This window comes from Narcine bancroftii, chromosome 11 (genome assembly GCF_036971445.1).
Source record: "Narcine bancroftii isolate sNarBan1 chromosome 11, sNarBan1.hap1, whole genome shotgun sequence".
Taxonomy (NCBI): domain Eukaryota; kingdom Metazoa; phylum Chordata; class Chondrichthyes; order Torpediniformes; family Narcinidae; genus Narcine; species Narcine bancroftii.
The window spans coordinates 9,642,153-9,667,652 of record NC_091479.1 but is presented as its reverse complement, the minus strand read 5'-3'; the positions used below and the strand labels follow the sequence as shown (position 1 = coordinate 9,667,652).

Below are 25,500 nucleotides of genomic sequence, written 5' to 3'. Positions count from 1 at the left end.
ATTTCTCATGATCAAGCTGTGGCCTTGCTCACTGACTATTCCTTGAGAAATAGCTTTGTGTGTGAATAAAACTCATGATGACACAATTTCAAAACCACAGGTGCAAAATGAAATGGAGAAATTAATATTAAGGACTCAGAGGTCTGCTCTAAGAACTCTAAAAATAAAAAAATTTTTGTACGGCTATAAATTCTAAGAAACATTGCAGTTTATGTTCATATTTGGCATATTATGTTTTTTGGATATCCACAACCTTGCATAAATTTCCCTCATGTCAACAGGATACTCTGAGATCTTGTCTTCTCTCATTGATTTAGTAGTTGAGTAAAATGCATCGTGCAACTGTATTATAGAGAGTAGAGAAGCCACACACTTCTACACCACTCTCCGCTACTATTAAATCCTGCCATTGAACAATGGTCAAGTTATTCCCCCTCCCTAATCAGAAGGCATACACGTGTCAACAGCAAGTCAAGACTGGGGTTGAAGGATTGAACAGGATAGCCTTGTATATTTTGGATTTAGACTATTGAGAGTGGACTAGAATTTGAGAGGTATTGACAGATGGATCTTTCTTACTGTGGGAAAAAATAAGGGATTGTGCATTTTGAATGGATGAAATGTTTACTCTCAGAAGCACCTGAGACTATGGTATCTCTTCCGAAAGGACAGTGGAAGAAGAGTTTATGACTATTTTTAAGAATGAAAAGTGTCCTCTCTAAATATGGAAAAGATGTGTTATTCGATTTAATAATTCAGTTGCAAGATTTCAGACATTATGGGGGGGGGGTTATTTATGGCACACTTTATATTTTCATCTCGATGTAATTAAATTGTCTGCCTCGTATCTTTTCCTTGTTTTTTTTCCACATTTTTTCTACCTTCATTTTTCTTTTAATATTAATTATATAAAGTATCTGGGCAATGCTGTCAGGCAGGGAGTTTGAGTTTTTCTTTTTATTCTTACTTTGTTTTTTCTTTATTCTTTTTATTTGTATATAGCACTTCGAATATGAATTGTGGATATGAATGACAACTTGTGTATGTTTTTGTAATACTGAATTTTTATCAATGTTGTATAATTATCCATATGATTTTATTGAATTATTCTCTGTATAAGATCTGTATTAAAAGTCGATAAAAATATTTTAAAAGGAAATAAAGTGAAAAGTCACCAGGGGTTGGTGGGAATGCAGCCTTGTATTTGCAGTCAGATCAGGCGTGATCTGAAGGAATGGAGGAACGAACTCAACAAGGAAGGATTTCTTTGCGTGCGGTAGACCAGTTTACTGCCACCTTCTTGTGGGCTACTGGGGATAACCAATAAGACCATAAGACATAGGAGCAAAAAATAGGCCATTCAGCCCATTGAGTCTGCCCCACCATTAAATCGTGAGCTGATCCATTTTCCCACTCAGCCCCACAGCCCGGCCTTCTCCCCATAACCTTTGATGCCCTGGCATAAAGAACCTGCCAATTTCTGCCTTAAATGCACCCAATGACCTGACTTCCACAACTGCCTGTGGCAGCAAATTTCACAGATTTACTACCCTCTGGCTGAAGAAATTCCTCCATATCTTTGTTCTAAATGGATGCCCTTCTACCCTGAAGTTGAGCCCTCTTGTCCTAGACTCTCCCACAATGGGAAACTACCTTTCTACATCTTCTTTCTTTGGCTTGGCTTCGCGGACGAAGATTTATGGAGGGGGTAAAAAGTCCACGTCAGCTGCAGGCTCGTTTGTGGCTGACAAGTCCGATGCGGGACAGGCAGACACGATTGCAGCGGTTGCAAGGGAAAATTTGTTGGTTGGGGTTGGGTGTTGGGTTTTTCCTCCTTTGCCTTTTGTCAGTGAGGTGGGCTCTGCGGTCTTCTTCAAAGGAGGTTGCTGCCCGCCAAACTGTGAGGCGCCAAGATGCACGGTTTGAGGCGTTATCAGCCCACTGGCGGTGGTCAATGTGGCAGGCACCAAGAGATTTCTTTAGGCAGTCCTTGTACCTTTTCTTTGGTGCACCTCTGTCACGGTGGCCAGTGGAGAGCTCGCCATATAACACGATCTTGGGAAGGCGATGGTCCTCCATTCTGGAGACGTGACCCATCCAGCGCAGCTGGATCTTCAGCAGCGTGGATTCGATGCTGTCGACCTCTGCCATCTCGAGTACTTCGACGTTAGGGGTGTAAGCGCTCCAATGGATGTTGAGGATGGAGCGGAGACAATGCTGGTGGAAGCGTTCTAGGAGCCGTAGGTGGTGCCGGTAGAGGACCCATGATTCGGAGCCGAACAGGAGTGTGGGTATGACAGCGGCTCTGTATACGCTTACCTTTGTGAGGTTTTTCAGTTGGTTGTTTTTCCAGACTCTTTTGTGTAGTCTTCCAAAGGCGCTATTTGCCTTGGCGAGTCTGTTGTCTATCTCATTGTTGATCCTTGCATCTGATGAAATGGTGCAGCCGAGATAGGTAAACTGGTTGACCGTTTTGAGTTTTGTGTGCCCGATGGAGATGTGGGGGGGCTGGTAGTCATGGTGGGGAGCTGGCTGATGGAGGACCTCAGTTTTCTTCAGGCTGACTTCCGGGCCAAACATTTTGGCAGTTTCCGCAAAGCAGGACGTCAAGCGCTGAAGAGCTGGCTCTGAATGGGCAACTAAAGCGGCATCATCTGCAAAGAGTAGTTCACGGACAAGTTTCTCTTGTGTCTTGGTGTGAGGAAAACAAGGACTGGTTTGACGAAAACAGCCAGGAAATCCAGGAGCTGCTGGCAAAGAAGCGAGCTGCCCACCAGGCTCACCTTACAAAGCCGTCCTGTCCAGAGAAGAAACAAGCCTTCCGTCGCGCATGCAGCCATCTTCAGCGCAAACTCCGGGAGATCCAAAATGAGTGGTGGACTAGCCTCGCCAAACGAACACAGCTCAGCGCGGACATTGGCGACTTCAGGGGTTTCTACGAGGCTCTAAAGGCTGTGTACGGCCCCTCACCCCAAGTCCAAAGCCCGCTGCGCAGCTCAGACGGCAAAGTCCTCCTCAGCGACAAGATCTCCATCCTCAACCGATGGTCAGAACACTTCCAATCTCTTTTCAGTGCCAACCGCTCAGTCCAAGATTCCGCCCTGCTCCAGCTCCCTCAACAGCCCCTAAGGCTAGAGCTGGATGAGGTTCCCACCCTGGATGAGACATATAAGGCAATCGAACAACTGAAAAGTGGCAAAGCAGCAGGTATGGATGGAATCCCCCCAGAAGTCTGGAAGGCTAGCGGCAAAACTCTGCATGCCAAACTGCATGAGTTTTTCAAGCTTTGTTGGGACCAAGGTAAACTGCCTCAGGATCTTCGTGATGCCACCATCATCACCCTGTACAAAAACAAAGGCGAGAAATCAGACTGCTCAAACTACAGGGGAATCACGTTGCTCTCCATTGCAGGCAAAATGCTTTGCTAGGATTCTACTAAATAGAATAATACCTAGTGTCGCCGAGAATATTCTCCCAGAATCACAGTGCGGCTTTCGCGCAAACAGAGGAACCACTGACATGGTCTTTGCCCTCCGACAGCTCCAAGAAAAGTGCAGAGAACAAAACAAAGGACTCTACATCACCTTTGTTGACCTCACCAAAGCCTTCGACACCGTGAGCAGGAAAGGGCTTTGGCAAATACTAGAGCGCATCGGATGTCCCCCAAAGTTCCTCAACATGATTATCCAACTGCACGAAAACCAACAAGGTCGGGTCAGATACAGCAATGAGCTCTCTGAACCCTTCTCCATTAACAATGGCGTGAAGCAAGGCTGTGTTCTCGCACCAACCCTCTTTTCAATCTTCTTCAGCATGATGCTGAACCAAGCCATGAAAGACCCCAACAATGAAGACGCTGTTTACATCCGGTACCGCACGGATGGCAGTCTCTTCAATCTGAGGCGCCTGCAAGCTCACACCAAGACACTTTCTACATCTACTCTATCAATAAACACTGTTCTTCTAGACAGAGCCTGGATACATTGAATTCACGAGCAGAATTTGTGTAACACTTAATTCAATTGTGGCTTAACAATGCTGGAGATATACCCAAATATACCTCCTTTCCTCTGTTTTAACCCCCCCCTCAAAAAAGGTGAAAAATTAATTGACAGCTATTTTATCAAGTTTATTGCCATCTAATTGTAGAAGTACAAACCAACAAAATAGCGTTCTCCCATCCTTGGTGCAAAACATACAGACACACAACCAGATATAACACACATAGAGACAAACAAATTTATGCAGGACAAGTACACACACACACACACACGTGTACACACACACACACACATGTACACACACACGTGTACACACACACATAAATATATAGATATTTGCTTTGTACATGTGAGCCGTTCAACATTCTCACTGCCCGTGGGAAGAAGCTGTTCCTCAGCCTGGTCGTGCTGGCTCTGATCCTCCTGAATCTCTTCCCTGACAGGAACAGCTGAAAATGTGTGTAGGGTGGAAGGGGTCCTGGATGATTTTGCACGCCGTCTTCAGACAATGATACCGGTAGATCACATCGATTGGTGTGGGGTGGGGGAGGGAGACTCCAGTGATCCTTTCTGCCACTCTTGTGGACCTGTAGATTGACTTCCAATACATTTCTCTGTAGCAGTTGTACCCCGCTGAGATGCAGGTGACCAGGATGCTCTCGATAGAGCTGTTGTAGAAGGTTAATGTAATGGTGGCCGGTAGCCGTGCCCACTTCAGTCTTCTCAGGAAGTGCAGTTGCTTTTGTGCCTTCCTGACAAGTGAGGAGATGTGTGTCCACGATAGGTCACTAGTTAAGAGACCTACTTATTTGGTCTTTTTATATTAATGACTGAAATGTTTTGGTCTAAATATGTCTGGAGTGAGTAAGCCATTTTTGTTGGTTGATGCACAAGAACTGTTAAAGATTTATCAATGTGGTTCGTTTCTCCATTTTTAAAAAAAACCTATTTTTATGTTTTAAATACCCAGATGGCATCTTTCAAGTGCTCTTAAATCAGAGGTCAAAATCCACTGCATATATTTTTAAAAAAGAACTGAATGTTGAAAGTATACAGCAAGTCAGGCAGTGCCTGTGGATTGATGAGCATATTTGAGGGGGAAATTAGAAACTTTTGAAAAGAGGAATGGTGAAAAAAAAAGACTATATCGCATCTACTAGGGAGGGACGGGGAACTGTTTTTTTCATTTCGTTTTTTAAAAATTATTTTCCTTTATTTTTAAACTACTAGTTTCATTTTTAAAAATCCTATCTGGAGTACGAATTATGGATATGCTTTACAATTTGTTTGTTTTTGATATACTGATTGTCTTATTAATTATGTGTAACTATTCACATCGTCTCATTGAATTTTATTATAGATAGCTCTTTATTAAAATCAATAAAAATATTTTAAAAAGATAAAAAGAGGGAATGGTGGCAAGAACAAAGGAAACCTGTGTTGGTCCACATCTTTCTTCTGTTGTACATGCCCATGGTAGCTCAAAGTCTATACCAATTGGCTGATCAGAGGAGACCAAAACTGTGAGAGTGAAAGGAGAACTTTGAGGACATCTTCTGATGTGTGACTTACTCCATCTCCCAATAATGGATAGATTAGATATCCGATGTGGAACTGATTCCAATAGAACAAGGAAGTTCTTGGATTCAATTGCGATGATGTGCTGTTACATGTTACATGTTACATGATCTATGTAGACCAGTCATTGAAAGCCAATTGGAAATGGAAGGTGCAGGTCATAAAACACAAAAGTCTATAGACACTGTGGTTGAAGTAAAAAGACAACGCTGGAGAAACTCAGCAGGCCATAGAGCAAAAATAAAGTTACACAACCAACGTTTTGGGCTTGAGCCCTTCATCAAGATATGGACAAATGTTGCAGGCTTCAGGATAGGGAAGGAGCAAGGTCCCAAAGGTGGGAGGAAATAGGTGGATAAAGAAAGGAGGGAACAGCAGGAAGCAGGAGGAGGAGAGATGGTTAGGTGAAAGAGGATGCCACCCAGTTGGAGAGTGCCCAGACGGAAAATCAAGTGTTGTGCCTCCAATTTACAGGTGGTCTTGATGGACTAGTACACGAGGCCATGGACATGAGAGTATGGGAATGGGAAGCAGAATTGAAGTGGTTGGCCACTAGTAGATCCCAGTCATTGATGTGGACAGAGCAAAGGTGCTCAGCAAAGCGATCTCCCAGTCTGCGTCCCGTCTCTCAGATGTAGAGAAGGTCACAAGTACCCTGGCATCTCTTTGGGGGGGGGGGGGGGGGGGATCCTAAAGTAGTGAATTGAGTTGTTTTTCGTCACGTGTCTGGAGAAGCAGGGGAAAAGCTGTGCCAGTGTGGCAGTCACCACACTCCAGCTCTATTTATGATTTCAGATTTATTGTCAGACTACAAACATCACATACAAGCCTGAGATTCTTTTTCCTGAGGGTGAGGCAGAATTACTACTTATTGACAATGCAAAAAAGAATGGAGTCAATGTCAACGAATAATGTAAACAAACTGACTGGTAATGCAGATGGAGAAAAAAAAATCAACAACGTGCAAAAGTGAGAGTCTTTCACTGATTTAACTCTTTTTAAATTTAGACACACAGAATGCCCGTGCCGCCTAATTGGCCGACAACTCTCCCCATACATTTTTGAAGGCTGGAAAGAAACTAGAGCGCTTGGAAGAAACCCATGTCGACACAGGGACAATGAGCCAATTCCTTATAGCGCAGGATTTGAACCCCAATCCTGATCACCTGTGTTGTTTATGGTGTTGAGGATTCTGGTAGTGGAGGGGTAGCTGTTCCTGATCCTACTGGTGCGAGTCTTGAGGCACCTATATGTCTTTCCTGATGGTAGCTGTGAGAACAGAGGGTTGGCTGGGTGGTGTAGATCCTTGATGATTGTTGCTGCTCTCTGACGGCAGCGTTCCCTATAGGTGATCTTGATGGTGGGGAGGGTTTAGCCTGTGATGTCCTGGGCTAACCACTATCTTTTGCAGGGCTTTATTTTCAGGGGTATTGGCGTTCCTGGATCCACAAAGACAGGTTCGTAGAAAACAGTTCATATAAGGTAGCATTTAACTTTGACGTAACAGACAAATTAAATTGAAAGCTTGAGTCAAAAGGACATCGCTTTCCTAATGGGAATCTAGCACTACCATTGGTCCCAGAGTTGTCCTTGCATGCTGGTTTCTTGTCATCGGGCTCTCAGTCACCGAAGCTGCTCCACTTGCTCTCTGCAACCACCACTGCCTCTCCCACAGCACTCTTCATCTGGTCCCTGGACAGACGCTATCGGATGGATTATTTCAAAATGGAATTGCCATTCAATTTGGATTCAAGATTCTTTTATTGTCATGTAATAATACATAGTGATTTGAAGAGGAGAGATGCCAGGGTACTTGTGACCTTCTCTACATGTGGCAGACTGGGAGATCGCTTTGCTGAGCACCTTTGCCCTGTCCGCATCAATGACAGGGATCTACTAATGGCCAGCCACTTCAATTCTGCTTCCCACTCCCATACTCTCATGTCCATGGCCTTGTGTACTAGTCCACCAAGACCACCTGTAAATTGGAGGCACAACACTTGATTTTCCGTCTGGGCACTCTCCAGATGTGCATTACACGGAATTGCATCAAGTCTGCTTTTAAGGATTTGCCATCAGCAGAGATTGCCCAGCCCATCTTCTGGTCAGAGAAAGAGAAGCAAAAGAGAGTTCCTTCAGAGAAACTGTGTCCATGGATTCATCTCCAGTGCTCCCGCAATCTCTGCAGCCACACATCGTCAACCCAGGCTCCAGATCCAAACCTCAATAAGACAGGAAGCCTTCAGTGTCCGACGTCCCTCAGGACCCTCTCGCATCTCAGGCATAGAAAGCAGTCACTGTGTACATAATGAGATCCAACAAATGATCGATTTTAATCTGCACCTGCAATTTGGTATCTGCATGAGGATATTTAATTTAAAATATAGTAATTCTCTGAAAGTTGGCTAATGCCACGATAGTAAGCCATCCAGATTAATAATTGTGTGGACCTGTGAAGTGACGGTGAAATGGATTGGAGGTCAAGGAATGTGTGGATTGCAGAACTGAGTGATCATGGATTTGAGGTGTAGTCGAGGGCAAGTGTGGTAAGGTCTTGTCTTTCTATTCACAGTGCCCAGAGTTCACCAGTCATGTTGGGCATGAGGTCTTACTGGAACGATTACGGGAAGGCCGTAAAATGTGCAAGGACATGGAGGAACTTCTGAAACTGAGGTAAAATTGAACAGGTTTCCTACTGAGACTCTATTTTAATCATGCAAATATCACATATGGAGTAGAGCAGATCAAAGCTTCCTTCGAGTTCCCTATAATTCATCCAATTTATTTTTGTATTTCTACTTTAAAATTAAATTTTATTTCTCCTTCTAAAAAGTTATCAAATTCTATTAAGGCATAGAACCTCAGTTCATACTTGTAATCTCTTACAATACAGACCATTCTGTCTATTAGGTCTATGTTAGCCCACAGATCAATCTGCTCCCCGACTGACTGATTATTCCCATTGATTTCGCCTCCAGGTTTTCTTTTATTATCACGAAATAATAAATGATAATGACTTGAACTTTGTCCTCCTTCGACTTTAAGTTTCCTTTACATACAAGATTGTAGAGCTCGTCGAAAGAATCAAAGACTTGTTGATCCAAACCAAGGCTTTTATTAGCAAAAGACAGGAGCTCTTAACAGGTGGCCGACCAGTCCGGAATGATCCGACCTGGCTAGGGACACAACCTTTTAAGGCCTAGGCAGTAGGCATGGCTTAGCTCTCAGCCAACTGCTGTAAGCACAGTCTAGATACTGTAACTATATACACTATGTACATTGGTGATAGATCTGTACTATCACATTGATATACCTCAACTTTTGTCTGCCATAAGGCAAGCAAAGAGTTGTCATGAGAATTGCCTGGAGCCCCTAACAAGAGAAGCAAAAGGAGTCCCTTCAGAGACACCGGGTGACCTTGAATTCACCTCTGCAGTCACAGACTCTAGTTCAAACCATTGACAACCCAAGCTCCAAATCTAAACCTACGACACAATCAGGATGAAGTCAGCACCCAGATGCCCTTCAGGAGCCCTTCTTGCCCTCCAATTTTACCAATGAGGGGTATATTCATGAGTCTGATAACATGGGAAAGAAACTATGCTTTAATCTTAAGGTTCATGCTTTCAAGCTCTTGTATCTCCTGTCCAACAAAAAGGGGAAGAGTGGCATGTCCATGGTGGGTAATATGTTGGCAGCTTTCCTGAGGCAGTGGGAGTTGATGGAAGGGAGGTTGGTTTGTCTGATGGCCTGAGGTAGGTTCACGTCTTTGTGGTTTCCTACTGTCTTGGGCAGAGTAGTTCATGTACCAAGCTGCGATAGGGTTAGAACACAGAGCACCATCCTTCAAATCCCTACTCTGCCAAAGTTATCCCGGGTTTCCTTTCTCCACTACCAATTGTCCACTTGAATGTTCACATCTTTTGTTAAAAAAAATGTAGACATAAGGCACTAAACAGGCCAATTTGTCGCTACGAGTCTGTGCTGCCCTATTTGCACCCCATTAATCTCTACGTTTTTGAAGTATGGGTTTCCTCTGGGCATTCTGGTTTCCTCTCACTGTTCAAAATATATAGGGGGGGGGATTGTAGGCTAATTGGGTGTAATTGGGTGGCATGGGCTCGAGGCCTGAAAGAGCCTGTTGCCATGCTGTGTGTCTAAATTTATAAAAAAACATTGCCTTTTGGTCCCCAGCTGAATATATCTATTGCCGACCCACTGGCTCCATCCCTTTCCCTGGTCAACTTGCATCAGTCAATTCCAGGTTGAATGTCAGAAACCAGTTTCAGTAAAATCCCCGTTGTCCAGAATTCAAGCAAATGGCAAAAAAAAATAGTGGCATTTAAATAGCTAAAAAAATATGCAAATTTAAGATGGGCACGTCTCACCATTAATTTGTCAATCTCACAACATGCAGACTCAAGCAACTGGAAAATTTACTTATCCAGCATCTAGCAATTATCATAGGTGCCGGATATTGGGGTTTTATTGTACATTACTGGAGACTGTTGACTTCTACCTTCTGCCCATGAGCCAGCATCACTCTCCTTCCAGCTCATTAGTTAGTCCCTGAATTCTCCACAGATTTGACTGTTCTAACCCTATCCTGCCTCCAGCTGCCCATAACCTTGAGATCATCTGAAGACTTGTCATTGCCGTTGACTTGCACATCCCATAACACACCATTTAAAGCTTGTGTCGATTGATCTGGGTGGCATTGTCCCTTCTCAGTAACTCTTTACACTTCTCCAACTTTGGGATTTTATGCTCCCTCCTCTTCCTTCATTCTGACCCTGATTCCAAGCTCAGGAATTTGCTCTCTAAATTTATCTGACGTTCTCTTCCTTTTCCAGAGGTTCTTTAAAATCTAAGTCATTGTGAAAGTTTTAAGTTGCCACAAACCATCCTTCCAAGTGAAGCAATACTTCACTTGTGAATCTGCAGGGGTCATCTACTGCATCCGGTGCTCCCATTGTGGTCTCCTCGACATCGGAGAGACTGGGCGCACACTGGGAGATTGCTTTGTTGAACACCTCGCCTTGTCCGCCACAGTAGCTTGGATCTTCCAGTGGCCACCCATTTCAATTCCCCATCCCATTCCCTTTCTGACATGTCCTGTACTGCTAGACTGAGACCACTCGTAAAATTGGAGGAACAACACCTCATCCTCCAACTGCGCACCTTCCAACTAAAGGGTATTAACATTGACTTCTCTGAATCCATTAAAACCCCACCCTATCTTTGTCCCCCTTTCCCCTAATTCTGTCTTGTCCTTTCCTTTTCCCCTCTGGCTCCTTTCAGAGCTAAAATCAAGTTTCGTCTTTGATCGTATCTAATTGACATCTTTTGTCTATTGGTCTGTACTCCTCTCTCTCCAATTCTCTCCCTCTCCTCCCCTTTCTTTCTCCAGCCTTTAATTCAGATGGCTGTTTTCTCACTCATACGTTTAAGAAGGGCTCAGGCCTGGAGTGGCAATAATGCATGGTTACCTCCTATGGACGCTGCAAGGCCGGCTGTTCCCCCAGCACATTGGAGATTTTGCTGTCGTAATATCCCTTCCAATGTGCTGAAGAGCCTGTTCCTTGGGCTTTTATCTCTCTAGGACTCCTGTCTCTTCAAAGGCACAAAGTAAACAGAAGCTGGTATTGTGATTGATGCAAGGCAGCATCTATGGGTCGCTATAGATGGTCAAAATTTCAGGCGATTAAACCTTTTAGCACCAATTGCAAGAAAAAGGGCAGAAGCCCAGATAAATAGTGGGGGATGGGAGAGGGGGAAGGAGAAGAAGAGCAGGTGAGTACAGGTGGGTGCTGGCAGAAGGTGGGGTGAGGAAAGCAGTGGGAGTAATCTAGCCAGGGGGCGATAGGAATAAGAGACGAAGGAAGATGCACTCTGAGGCATTTTGGACAGCTCAGGCACCCTTCATTTTGTCGTTAAACTTGAGTCTGTGATTAGAAAATGTTTGCAGATTAAAGCATTATTAGCACTTATCAAAATGAAGTAAAATTTCAAAGCTTGCAGAGGGATCTGGACCAGCTGGAAATATGGGCTGAAAAATGGCAGATGGAATTTAATGCAGACAAGTGTAAAGGGTTGCAAGCATACAACTGGTAGGGCACCTAGGAGTGCAGTAGAACAGAGGGATCTGGGAATACAGATACATAATTCCCTGAAAGTGGTGTCACAGTTGCAAAAAGAGTTTTTGGCATATTGGCCATCATAAATCAAAGTATTGAGTATGGGAGTCGGGATGTTATGGTAAAGTTGTCCAAGACATTGGTGAGGACAAATTTGGAATATTGTGTGCAGTTGTGGTCACCTAACTACAGGAAAAATATCAATAAAATTGAAAGATTGCAGAGAAGATTTACTCAGAAATTTCAGATTTATTGTCAGTACATACATGGCATCACATACAACCCTGAGATTCTTTATCCTGCAGGCCAGGCAGAATTACCACTTATTGGTAGTGCAAAGAAAAACTGTACACATGCAAACAAAGAACTGTAAACTGATTAAAAAATGTGAACAAACTGCGAACTTCAGGAACTGAGTTACAGGGAAAGATTAAACAGGTTCCCTGGAGCGTGGAAGAATGAGGGGAGATTTGATAGGTGAGAGCTACAAACCAGAGGACATGAGGTAAGTGTCAAAGGGGAAACATTTGGGGGAGGGGGGGAAACTCCTTCGCACAGAGAGTGGTGGGAGTATGGTGTGAGCTGCCAGCTGAGGTGTTGAATGCGGGCTCAATTTTCACATTTGCTTAGAATTTGGATGGGAGGAGTATGGAAGGCAATGGGTTGGGTGCAGGTCAGAGAGACTAGGCAGAATGTTAGTCTGGCACAGACTAGAAGGGTTGAATGGCCTGTTTTCTGTGCTGTAATGTTCTGTGGCTGTCTTTTTGTACAGGGCAATAGCAGAGGAGAAGTACGGAAAGGAGCTGATGCACATTGCACGGAAAGCTGGAGGTCAAATGGAGCTGAAGTAAGTGTAATCGATTGATTGGAGACGATGCATCTTGAATGTGAAGTTAGGATGTTTCCAACAGCTTTTGTCGGGCATCACACTTCGAAACTAAAGATTTTTTTTAAAATTGTGGAGAGATTACATCATAAACTGAAGAACTATTTCCATCTCCAGATGAAATTTGAAGAAACCTTGTGCAGCATAATTCCACAAGTGCGAGGTTCATTCAGAAGTCTGATAATGGAGAGAGAAAGAAACTGACCTTGAATCTGGTGGTGCGTGATGTAACGCCCTTGAGCCTGGGAGGAGTGAGAAGAGAGTGTGTCTGGGGTCTGATGGATCCTTCAGTACGTTGGCAACAGAAATCAGTGGTGTCCATGGGGGAGAGGGAAGCTTGCCTGATGTTTTGAGCTGCATTCAGAAGTTGTCTGCAGCCACCATTTTAATTATGTTGCCTGAAGTTCTCTGGTCTCATTTATTGAGAAAGAAATATGAATTCCAGAATTTTCAAGTGATGTCATACCTCAGCTGGTGCTCATGTGTTGCTATATTCAAAGGGAAGAACACTGGGGAATTTGAAGGCCCATTAAGAAGTTAAATAATGTGCTTTTTGATGGTGTATAAAATTATGAAAAGTATTGATAGAGTAACTTCAAGTTGGCTTTTCCCACTAAGGATAGATGAGATACAAACCAGAGACATGGGTTAAGGGTGAAAGGGGAAAGGTTTAGGGGGAACTTCTTCACACAGAGAGTGGTGGGAGTGTGGATTGAGTTGCCAGCTGAAGTGGTGAATGCAGGCTAAATTTTAACATTTAAGAAGAATTTGGACAGATACATGGATGTGAGGTCTATGGGGGGTGGGTGGTGGGGGGGGGGGGTGTAGGTCAGTGGGACTAGGCAGTGTAATAAATCCTCACAGACTAGAAAGAGCGAAGGGCCTGTTTTCCATGCTGTAATGCTCTATGTAGAGGGCTAGAATAGTTCCCTGCCATCCCCCAGTTCCCTCATTGACGTAGGAACATCACAGGACCTTTCAAAATGAGCGTTGATGGAATGGCAGCCAGGTTAAAATTTTACTTCATTTTGATAAGTGCTAATAATGCTTTAATCTGCAAACATTTTCTAATCACAGACTCAAGTTTAACGACAAAATGAAGAGTGCCTGAGATGTTATTTCTCTTCGCCTTACATTTGTTTGGTCCAGTATGTTGCCAAATTCTTGTTCTGTGTTGAAGGAATCTTTATGATTTAAAAAAAAACTTCTCTAATCCTCAAATCTCCGAAGCATTTTTATTTGAATTTAACACATTAATTAGATCTTTGCAAAAAATGAATTTGCTCATTTGCACCAAGACATTTCTTAGCAGGGCCTATGTTCATTTCCTGCCTTAAGAGCTATAAAAGCAACTGTTAAAACAGCTTGTGGTTATTACTACAGCAAAATAGGAAATGACAGCATCGATGAAATATCACTGCTTGTTGCCATCAAAGGTGTTTCAATAGGATATGCGATACTCACTTTGTACTTCAAGTTTTACTCCGACCTCAACTTCAAAGCTGCCTTTTTGTTGTTTCAGAAGACCTAGGATCAGAAATAGGCCATTTACCCCATCAAGTCTGCCTGCCATTCAACCATGAGCTGATCCATTCTCCCACTCGGCCCCCCTCCCCAACCTTCTCCCCATAACCTTTGATGCCCTGGCTAATCAAGGACCTATCAATCTGTCCCATAAGTACCTTGCCTCCACAGCCGCCTGTGGCAAAAAAAATCCAAAGATTTACCGCCCTCCAGACAAAGAAATTCCTCCGCAACTCTGTTCTAAGTGGATGCCCTTCAATCCTGGAGTTGTTCCCTCTTGTCTTAGACTTTCCCACCATGGGAAACAACCTTTCGACATCTACTCTGTTCCATGCCTTTCAGCATTCAAAACGTTTCAGTGAGATCCCACCTTTTCTCGACTACAGGTCAAGAGCGTCAAATGTTCTTTGAGAGTTCAGGAGGTTTGTGTTCAAGAGTCGAGAGGTCATGTTGTCACTCCTCAAATCTTTGGTGAGACCACACTTGGAATATTGTGTTCCATTCTGGTTACCTCATTACAGGAAGGATGTGGAGGCTACAGAGAGAGCGCAGAGGAGATTTATCAGCCTGTTTCCTGTATTGGGAAATGTCTTAAGAGGCAAGGTTAGCAGAGCAGGGACTTTTCTCTCTGGAGTGAAGAAGCATGAGAGGAGACTTAATAGAGTCCAACTAAATTCTGAGAGGCAGAGATAAGGTAGTGCTTTTTTTCCCAGGGCAGGAATAGCAAACACCAGGGGACATCCGTACAAAGTGAAGGGAGGTAAGTTTAAGGGAGACATCAGGGGTAAGTTTTTTTTGGTGGGTGGCTGGGAGGTGATGGTGGAGGCTGAAACTTTCGGGACATTTAAGAGACTCTTAGACCGGCACATGGATGGAAGAAAAACAGAGGGTTATGGGGCAAGAAGGGTTTCGATTTTTTTGGTAGGAATAAATAAGTTGGCACAACACCGAGGGCTGATGGGCATGTACTGTGCTATAGTGTTCTATGTTCTATATAACCCTTTCATTCTTGGAATCGTCCTGGTGAGCCTGCTCTGAACCCTTTCTAATGTTAGCACATCTTTTCTTAAACGAGGAGCCCAAAACTGCTAACAATACTCAAGTGAGGTCTCACCAGTGCCTTATAAACGAATGCCAGCATTGCATTTGCAGTGCAGAATAACAAATATCAATGAAAAATACCAGGGCTAAGATTAACTCTTCTTTTAAAAATTTTTTATTTTTCACACTATAAACCACATTGATCAAGATACATACATTTTCCTTTTCAAATATATACAGTGTCGTTTTCTCCCCCCCCTCCCTCTTCCCATCCCACCCTCCCTACCTCCCCTCCCATTCATTTAAAGTTCAGAATCTAAGATACATTAAACCCGTCAAACAATGTTGTCACTCAATAAAAATAAACAAGAAATTCCACTGAGTCAATTCTTTTCATTCTCTTCTCCTTCTGTCATTTTAGGTGGTAGATGTCCCCGGTAGGTTTTCTCTATTGTGTTTCATGTATGGCTCCCATATTTGTTCAAATATTGTAATATTATTTCTTAAATTATATGTTATTTTTTCTAATGGAATACATTTATTCATTTCTATATACCATTGTTGTATTCTCAAGTTATCTTCTAATTTCCAGGCTGACATAATACATTTTTTTGCTACAGCTAGGGCTATCCTAACAAATCTTTTTTTGTGCACCATCCAAATCAACTCCAAATTCTTTGTTTTTTATGTTACTTAGGAGGAAGATCTCTGGGTTTTTTGGTATATTGCTTTCTGTGATTTTATTTAATATCTGGTTTAGATCTTCCCAAAATTTTTTTCACTTTCTCACATGTCCAGATTGCATGAATTGTTGTTCCCATTTCCTTTTTACAGCGAAAACATCTGTCAGATAATGTTGGGTCCCATTTATTTAACTTTTGAGGTGTAATATATAGCCTGTGTATCCAGTTATATTGTATCATACGTAACCTCATATTTATTGTATTTCTCATACTTCCTGAGCATAACTTCTCCCATGTTTCCTACTTTATCTTTATGTTTAGATCTTGTTCCGATTTTTGTTTAGTTTTACCATTTGTTTCCTCATTCTCCTTTTCTTGCAGTTTAATATACATGTTTGTTATAAATCTTTTGATTATCATGGTGTCTGTAACACATATTCAAAATTACTTCCCTCTGGTAACCTCAGACTGCTTCCCAATTTGTCCTTCAAGTAGGATTTCAGATGGTAGTATGCCAACACTGTATCGTGAGTTATATTATATTGATCCTTCATTTGTTTAAAGGATAATAATTTATTTCCTGAAAAACAATTTTCTATTCTTTTGATCCCTTTTTTCTCCCATTCTCTAAAGGAAAGGTTATCTATTGTAAAAGGGATTAGCTGATTTTGCGTCAGTATTAGTTTTGGTAGTTGGTAATTGGTTTTATTCCTTTCTACATTAATCTTCTTCCAAATATTGAGCAGATGATGTAATACTGGAGAATTCCTACGTTGTACCAATTTTTCATCCCATTTATATAATATATGTGCGGGTATCTTCTCCCCTATTTTATCGAGTTCTAATCTAGTCCAATCTGGCTTTTCCCTTGTTTGATAAAAATCTGATAGGTATCTTAATTGTGCGGCTCTATAATAATTTTTAAAGCTTGGCAGTTGTAAGCCTCCTTGTTTATACCATTTTGTTAATTTATCTAGTGCTATCCTCGGTTTCCCCCCTTTCCATAAAAATTTCCTTATTATTTTCTTTAACTCCTTGAAGAATTTCTCCGTCAAGTGTATTGGCAATGCCTGAAATAGGCATTGTATCCTTGGGAAAATGTTCATTTTAATACAGTTTATCCTTCCTGTTAGTGTTAGTGGTAAGTCTTTCCAATGCTCTAAGTCATCCTGTAATTTTTTCATTAGTGGATAATAATTGAGTTTATATAGATGGCCGAGGTTTTTATTTCTTTGTATACCTAGGTATCGTATTGCTTGCATTTGCCATCTGAATGGTGATTCCTTCTTAAATTTTGAGAAATCCGCATTATTCATTGGCATTGCTTCACTTTTATTTGTGTTAATCTTGTATCCTGACACTTCTCCATATTCCTTCAATTTCTTATGTAATTCTTTTATTGATATTTCTGGTTCTGTTAAGTATACTATAACGTCATCTGCAAAGAAACTGATTTTATATTCCTTGTCTTTTATTTTTATCCCTTTTATTTTATTTTCTGTTCTTATCAGTTCTGCTAGTGGTTCTATGGCTAACGCGAACAATAAGGACGATAGTGGGCATCCCTGCCTTGTTGATCTGCTTAAGTTAAATTGTTTTGATATATATCCATTTACTGTCACTTTCACCAATGGCCCCTTATATAATGCTTTAATCCAATTAATATATTTCTCTGGTAAACTGAATTTTTGTAGTACTTTGAATAAATAATTCCATTCTACTCTGTCAAAGGCCTTCTCTGCGTCTAAAGCAACCGCTACTGTTGGAGCTTTATTTCCTTCTACTGCATGAATTAAGTTAATAAATTTACAAATATTGTCTGTTGTTCATCTTTTTTTAATAAATCCAGTTTGGTCTAGATTTACTATTTTTGGTACATAGTTGGCTAATCTGTTTGCTAATAGTTTAGCTATTATCTTATAATCTGTGTTAAGTAATGATATTGGTCTATATGACACTGGTGCGAGTGGATCTTTCCCTTGCTTTAGTATTACTGTAATTATTGCTGTTTTACATGAATCTGGTAAGCTTTGTGTTTTATCAATCTGGTTGATTACTTCCAGGACGGGCGGAATTAATAAGTCTTTAAATGTTTTATAGAATTCTATTGGGAATCCATCCTCTCCTGGTGTTTTATTGTTCGGTAGTTTTTTTATTATCTCTTGTATTTCTACTATTTCAAATGGTTCTGTTAATTTATTTTCTTCCTCTATTTGTAATTTCGGTAGTTCAATTTTAGTTAAAAATTCATCTATTTTGCCTTCTTTCCCTTCGTTTTCAGTTTGGTATAATTGTTCATAGAATTCTCTAAAGTTTTCCTTGATCTCCTTTGGATTATATGTGATTTGTTTGTCTTTTTTCCTTGATGCCAATACCATTTTCTTAGTTTGTTCTGTCTTAAGCTGCCATGCTAGAATTTTGTGCGTTTTTTTCTCCTAGTTCATAATATTTCTGTTTTGTCTTCATTATGTTCTTCTCCACCTTATATGTTTGTAGTGTTTCATATTTTATTTTTTTATCTGCCAATTCTCTTCTTTCAGTTGTATCTTCCTTCATTGCTAATTATTTTTCTATATTTACTATTTCCTTTTCCAACTGCTCTATTTCCTGATTATAGTTCTTCTTCATCTTGGTTACATAACTTATTATTTGCCCTCTAATGCACGCTTTCATTGCATCCCATAGTATAAACTTATCTTTCACTGATTCCGTATTTATTTCAAAGTACATTTTAATTTGTCTTTCAATGAATTCACTAAAATCCTGCCTTTTAAGTAGCATGGGGTTTAATCTCCATCTATACATTCTTGGAGGGATGTCCTCTAACTCTATTGTCAATATCAAGGGTGAATGGTCCGATAATATTCTAGCTTTATATTCTGTTTCTCTAACTCTGTCTTGCATGCGAGCTGATAACAGGAATAGGTCTATTCTTGAGTATGTTTTATGTCTACCCGAATAATATGAATATTCCTTTTCCTTTGGGTGTTGTTTCCTCCATATATCCAAAAGTTGCATTTCTTGCATCGATTTAATTATAAATTTGGTTACTTTGTTCTTTCTGTTAATTTTTTTCCCAGTTTTATCCATGTTTGAATCCAAATTAAGGTTGAAATCCCCTCCTATTAGTATGTTCCCTTGCGTGTCTGCTATCTTCAAAAAAATATCTTGCATGAACTTTTGATCTTCTTCGTTAGGTGAATATACACTGAGTAAATTCCAAAACTCCAAATATATCTGACATTTTATCATTACATATCTCCCTGCTGGATCTATGATTTCCTCTTCTATTTTAATTGGTACATTTTTACTGATTAATATAGCTACTCCTCTAGCTTTTGAATTATATGACGCTGCTGTTACGTGTCCTACCCAATCTCTCTTTAATTTCTTGTGCTCCATTTCAGTTAAGTGTGTTTCTTGCACGAATGCTATATCAATTTTTTATTTTTTCAGTAAATTTAGCAGTTTCTTCCTTTTGATTTGGTTATGTATTCCATTAATATTTAAAGTCATATAGTTCAACATAGCCATTTCATACTTTGTTTATCTTTCCTTTCCATTTCCTCATCATCACCTTTCCTTCTTATCCATTTCGGCTTTCTTGTTTTGAACACTTTATAAGACAACATTTCTAAAACATCAAACATTTCCCTTATTCTCCTATCTAAAATTTCTTTAACCCCACTATCCCCTCCCCTTCCTGAGTTGCCCTTTATCCCTTGTCGGGCAACCACATCTCCCCTCTCCATTTGGATTTGCAAATTCACTCGCAAGCGTCAACTGATTTCGCAGTGACCGTAACTCCTCCCCACCCAGCCCCCCTCAGAAAAGATTTTAATTTTCATTTACAACAAAGGTCACTCTCTTAATTCCCTCCTTACTTCCTCTCTTCCCTTTCTTTCCCTTATTAATTCTTATCTATACTCTATATATTTTCTTTTAAATACGCATACACTCATGTACACACATATATACATACACACACACTTATATATATATATATATGTATATATACATACACACACACTTATATATATATATATGTGTGTGTGTGTGTCTGTGTGTCTGTGTGTATATATATATATATATACATACATATATATATATATATATATGTATATACCCATATACACACATACATATAGTTCGTGATCATTTTTGCTCTCGTTACTTGTCTTCATCTCTCTGTCTGTTTTGTAGTTGTTCTGCAAATTTTCGTGCTTCCTCTGGATCCGAGAATAGTCTGTTTTGCTGCCCTGGAATAACTATTTTAAGTACCGCTGGGTACTTTAGCATAAATTTATATCCTTTTTTCCATAGGATCGCTTTTGCTGTATTAAACCCCTGTCTCTTCTTCAGGAGTTCAAAACTTATGTCTGGATAGAAAAAAAATTTTTTGACCTTTGTATTCCAGTGGCTTTTTGTCTTCTCTTATTTTCTTCATTGCTTTCTCCAATATATTTTCTCTTGTTGTATATCTTAAGAATTTTACTAAAATGGATCTTGGTTTTTGCTGTGGCTGTGGTTTCGGGGCTAATGTTCTATGTGCTCTTTCTATTTCCATTTCTTCCTGTAATTCTGGTCTTCCTAGGACCCTGGGGATCCAATCTTTTATAAATTCTCTCATATTCTTGCCTTCTTCATCTTCCTTAAGGCCCATTATCTTGATATTATTTCTTCTATTATATTTTTCCATTGTATCTATCTCCTGAGCTAACAGCTCTTGTGTCTCTTTAACTTTTTTTATTAGATTCTTCTAATTTCTTTTTTAAGTCCTCTACTTCCATTTCTACAGCTGTTTCTCGTTCTTCCATCTTGTCCACTCTTTTTCCTAACTCTGACATGACCATCTCTAATCTATTCATTTTTTCTTCTGTACTTTTAATTCTTCTTTTTATTTCACTAAATTCTTGTGATTGCCATTCTTTCACTGATTCCATATATTCTTTAAAAATATATATCCATTGTCTTGCCCTTCCCTTCATCTTCCATTTCTCTATGTTCTTCCTCTTCTTCTTCCTCTGGGTTGGTCATCTGCTGTTTCTTTGATTTTCTTTTTACTCTCTTCTTTCTTGTTCTCGTTGTTTTCTATGTTCTCTTCTTGTTGTTGTACTGTGGCTGTCATTCTCAGCTGTGGAGATCGACTCCTCAGCTGGTCCCCCCTCCCGTCAGTGTTTTTTTGTCTTGCGCATCGCGCATGCGCAGTTGCGCACTTTTGCTTGGCTCCGCGAGCCATTTTTGTAGTCCCGAGCTCGGGACTTCGACTGACCTGAGGGAGCAAGCTTCTCTCTCCGCGGCGGGCCTCCTCGGACAGGTAAGGCCTTCACCTTCTTCTTCCGACGTCCTTTCTTCTTCTCTTCTTCCCGTTGCTTTCGACTTTTCTTTCTTTGCTGCCATTTTCTTCCCACCTTTACTTTCACTGTATTTTAATTTTCGTGTTTGTGCCTTTGTGTTTTCTGTGTTTTTTAAAAACTTTTCCGGAGAGGGCTGGAGTTCCCCGACCGGTCACTACTCCATCACGTGACTCCTCCTTAAGATTAACTCTTGATGTTGATCTGCTACAACCTATTCTTGCTAGGCTGCAGTTCCAATACATCATCAATTCCACTTGTCCTGCAAGAATATGTTCTGTGCAATTTTGGTGAAATACTTCAGCATGAGGGTGGAGAGATGGGCTAACATTATTTCAGCGGCATTTACTGAGCAGGCTGTGTTGGAGATGTTGAGTTTCTCCAGGAGTTCATTGTTTGCATGAAAAAAAAAGGGATTTGTTTGATGCATATCTGGAAAATAATATCTGAAAAAGTTTCAATTCTCTGGGACTATAAAAACATGTTTTGAATGCTGGCTTTCCCTTTCATTCAACCTTTGAAAATGATTTTTTTTTAATCAGAATTTTTTTTTTGCTTTAACTGGTTTCCAGATTTGTACAATAATAAAAAATAGATACCAGTTTTAAAATAGTTGGAGACAGACCAAATATGGGTTAATGGAAAAAAATACTTCAAAAAAAAAACTTATTTACATCAAGCACACTATCTTTAAAATGTTCTATGGTTCTAGACTATTTTTAATTGTTTATGGACTGTTCTGAGTCACGGATGTGGAGATGAAAGATTTAAAAGGATATGGGTCAAATGCAGACCCCGTGAGCGACTTGTTCAGAAAGTCATGGACATGGGATCCCTGGAATCTTGGCTTGCCTGTAGAAAGCAGAGAGTAGTAGTGGACAGAAAGTATTCTGCCTGGAGGTCCACGAGGATCTGTTCTGGGACCCCTGCTCTTTCTGATTTTTATAAATGACCTAGATGAATAGATGGGTTAGCAAGTTTGCAGTTGAAGGAGTTGTTGATAGTATTGAAGGTTTTGTAGGTTAAAAAAGAATACAGACAGGATGCAGGGTTGGGCAGAAACATGGCAGATGGAGTTCAATCAGGATGAGTGTGAGGTGATGAATTTTGGAAGGTCAAACCAGAAGGCTGAATACAGGGTTAATGGTCATCTACTGAACAGTGTTGTAGAATAGAGGGACCTTGGAGTCCAAATCCATGCATCCCTCAAGGTCACTGCACAGGTTGATAGGGCAGTTAAGAAGGCCTATGGGATGCTGGGCTTCATTAATGGGAGATTGAGTGCAAGAGTCGAGAGGTCATGTTACAACTCTACAAATCTTCAGTGAGACCACACTTAGAATATTGTGTTCAGTTCTGTTCACCTCATTATAGCAGCTATGCCAGGAAGTTGCTTGGATTGGAAAATAAGTCTCATGAACCAAGATTAACAGAGTTAGGACTTTTCTCTTTGGAGTGAAGAAGGGTAAGAAGTGACTTTGTAGAGGTCCACAAGATTCTGATAGACAGCCAGTGCCTTTTTCCTAGGCAAGTATAGCAAACACCAGAGGACATCATGCAATGCAAAGGGAGAAAAGTTTAGGAGAGACATCAGGGGTAAATGTTTTGCACAGAGAGTTGTGGGTACCAGGAATGCCTTGAAGGAGGCTGAAACATTAGGGGCATTTAAGAGACTCTTGGACAGGCACATGGATGAAAGAAAAATAGAGGGAGTGAGGTGAGAAGAGTTTTGTTTACGTCACCACAACTTCGAAGGCTGAAGAGCTTGTACTGTGCAATAATGTTCTTTGTTAAATGGGACCATCTTACATATGCAACTTAATCAGCTGGACGAGTTGGGCTGCAGGGCCTGTTTCTGTGCTGTGTCCCATCCTTGGCTTCTGAGATTAGTATGAGATGATCTGGATGGATGCAAACACAAGATTCTATCCCAGAGAAAAACTATTGCTTTATCAGATCGCTCACCTTCACATTGCTTCAGTTGTTGAAACCTTTCTCCTTATGGTACTACTGTTTTAAATATTAGTGGTTGGTAATCTCTTGGAATTTAGGACAGGGATCTCCTTTGGTTAATACATTTGGAAAAGATCTCAGGGTGGAGATCTCATTTAGATGCAGACTACTTCTGAACCCCCAGGGAGGTTGAGAAGCCAGTAAACAAATGACATCAAAAAAGCCATGAACGTCAGAAAGAAGGAAGCTGGTGCAGCATCTAATTTTGTGCTTGCTGTTTCAAAATGACATTGCTTGCATTTATATTTAAAAAAAACCCAAATGCATTGAAACCAGATAACTGTCTCCAAGATTGAGCAGAACGTGTTGTTAACACTTCTAGGGGTAACTATTGGGAAAGCAATCAAAAATGAACATCGTTGCTTCAGAACTCTTGAAACAGAACTAGAAGTGGTACGTTTTGAAGGTCAAGGGCATGAATATCCAGTGATGCTTCTGGAATAAAGCTCACATTATGAGTTCCTTGCAACGTTCATTTGATTTTTTGAAAATTCCACATTTTGTATAAGATTTGAGAGATTCTTGTTATAAAATTAATACAAAGAAATGTTAATAGAAGAGTCAAAATTTATTATCATGAATATGTCACAAAATTTGTTGTTTAGTGGCAGGTGCAAAACTGCTATAAATTATATTTTGATAAAAATATAAATGGTGCAGAAGAGGAGAGAAAATGAGGCGATGTTTGTAGTTCGTTGTCTGTTTAGAAATCTGATGGTGGAGGGGAAGAAGCTGTTTTTGTTCCACTGGGTATTCACCCTCAGGCTCCTGCACCTCCTTCCTGATGGGAGCAGTGTGAAGAGGGCATGGCTTGGGTGGAGTGGGTCCTTGATGATTGAGGCTGCCTTCTTGAGATGCTATCTCTTGTGCATGCCCTCTCTAGATTGAAGAGTAATATCCATGATTGCGCTGGCTGATGTCACAATTCTCTGTAGTCTTTGTCCAATCCTGTGCATTGGCACCTCTATACCAGACAGTACCGCAACCAGTCAGAATGCTCTCCACAGTGCACTTGTAGAAATTTGCAAGAGCCTTTCGTGATGTACCAAATCCACATGCAATAATATTGGTACTTTAGAACTACTCTACTCTATATTTAATTGTGAACCCCATGGTTATTGGAGAAGAATGTAGGAAGGACCATGATCCCTGCTGCAGAAATGAGGCAGAATGGTTTCTGTTTTGGAGAAGGATTTGGTGGTAATAGGCCCCTTTGGCCCATGGTATGTTTTGAATGGAGTACCCGGAGGAAATTCACAGAGACAAGGGGAGAATCTACAAACTCCTCACAGACGGCACTGGATTCAAACCCCAGTCCTGATTGCTGGCCCTGTAACACCGTTGCACTAACCGCTATCTTAACCGTGCTGCCCCAACCATACTGTGCCTCCTGGTACACTTGCTCTATAACAACAATAACCTTTGTTGTAGATTTAATATCTTCTGAAACAGACAGATAGGATCTTATCTACCTGTCTCTTTGAAGGAGATTTCCAACAATGCAGCAATACCCTTGTGCTTCAGCTGTGTGCTATCTTGGGGGTGGGGTGAAAAATTTTTAAATTTGGCCGCCAGACTCGAGCGTATTGCATTACAGAATTTTATTAAACAAATCACGTGGATAACTTTTAATCTCACGCAACACCTATTCCAAAATGACGTATTGACAGCAATGAGAAAGCAGGTCTAAACACTTACTAATCGATGACTACATTTTTCCTTTGTTTCAGTACACTGAAAATAGCCTTTGACACCCTAAAGAAACGTGAGTAATGAAAATTTGACTGTTTATGGCATGTATCAATGATAATTCTCAGCATTTTTCCTCGTAAATCATTTCAGATGCAAATTCTAAATTTTAAAATGAACTTGAATCTGTGTTTGATAGCCCACAAAATAATCCCGTGCTGTAGATTTGTTTTTGCAGAGCAGTTCAGCGGGGGAATAAGCCCTTATAATTATACAACCATACAACAATTACAGCACAGAAACCTCCTAGTTCGGCTCTTCTAGTCTATGCTGAACACCTTCTCACACCTAGTCCCATTGACCTGCACCCGGCCCATAACCTTCCACACCTCTCTCGTCCATATACCTACCCGACTTTTCCTTAAATGTTAAAATCAAACCCACATCTACCACTTTGGCCGGAAGCTCGTTCCACACTCCCATCACACTCTGAGTGAAGAAATTCTCCCTCATGTTTCCCCTAAACTTTTCCCCCTTGAGGAGGAGTCACGTGATGGAGTAGTGGCCGCTCAGGGAATTCCAGCCCTCTCTGGA

The 25,500-nt window shown here is 40.9% G+C and overlaps 2 protein-coding genes across 10 annotated transcripts in view; one reads left to right on the top strand and one right to left on the bottom strand.

Moving 5' to 3' along the window:
* Positions 1–25,500, bottom strand: part of LOC138745470 (tetraspanin-3-like) — a 437,564-nt gene that overhangs the window by 296,011 nt on the left and 116,053 nt on the right. The gene's annotated exons all lie outside the window — the stretch shown is intronic.
* pstpip1a (proline-serine-threonine phosphatase interacting protein 1a) overlaps positions 1–25,500 on the top strand; it is a 107,596-nt gene that overhangs the window by 18,191 nt on the left and 63,905 nt on the right. For all 7 annotated transcript variants that reach the window (XM_069902537.1, XM_069902539.1, XM_069902538.1 and 4 more), the window contains exons 2-4: positions 8,152–8,252; positions 12,489–12,563; positions 24,948–24,982. In XM_069902537.1, the coding sequence (XP_069758638.1) occupies positions 8,152–8,252; positions 12,489–12,563; positions 24,948–24,982 (211 nt within the window). The remainder of the gene's footprint in view (positions 1–8,151; positions 8,253–12,488; positions 12,564–24,947; positions 24,983–25,500) is intronic.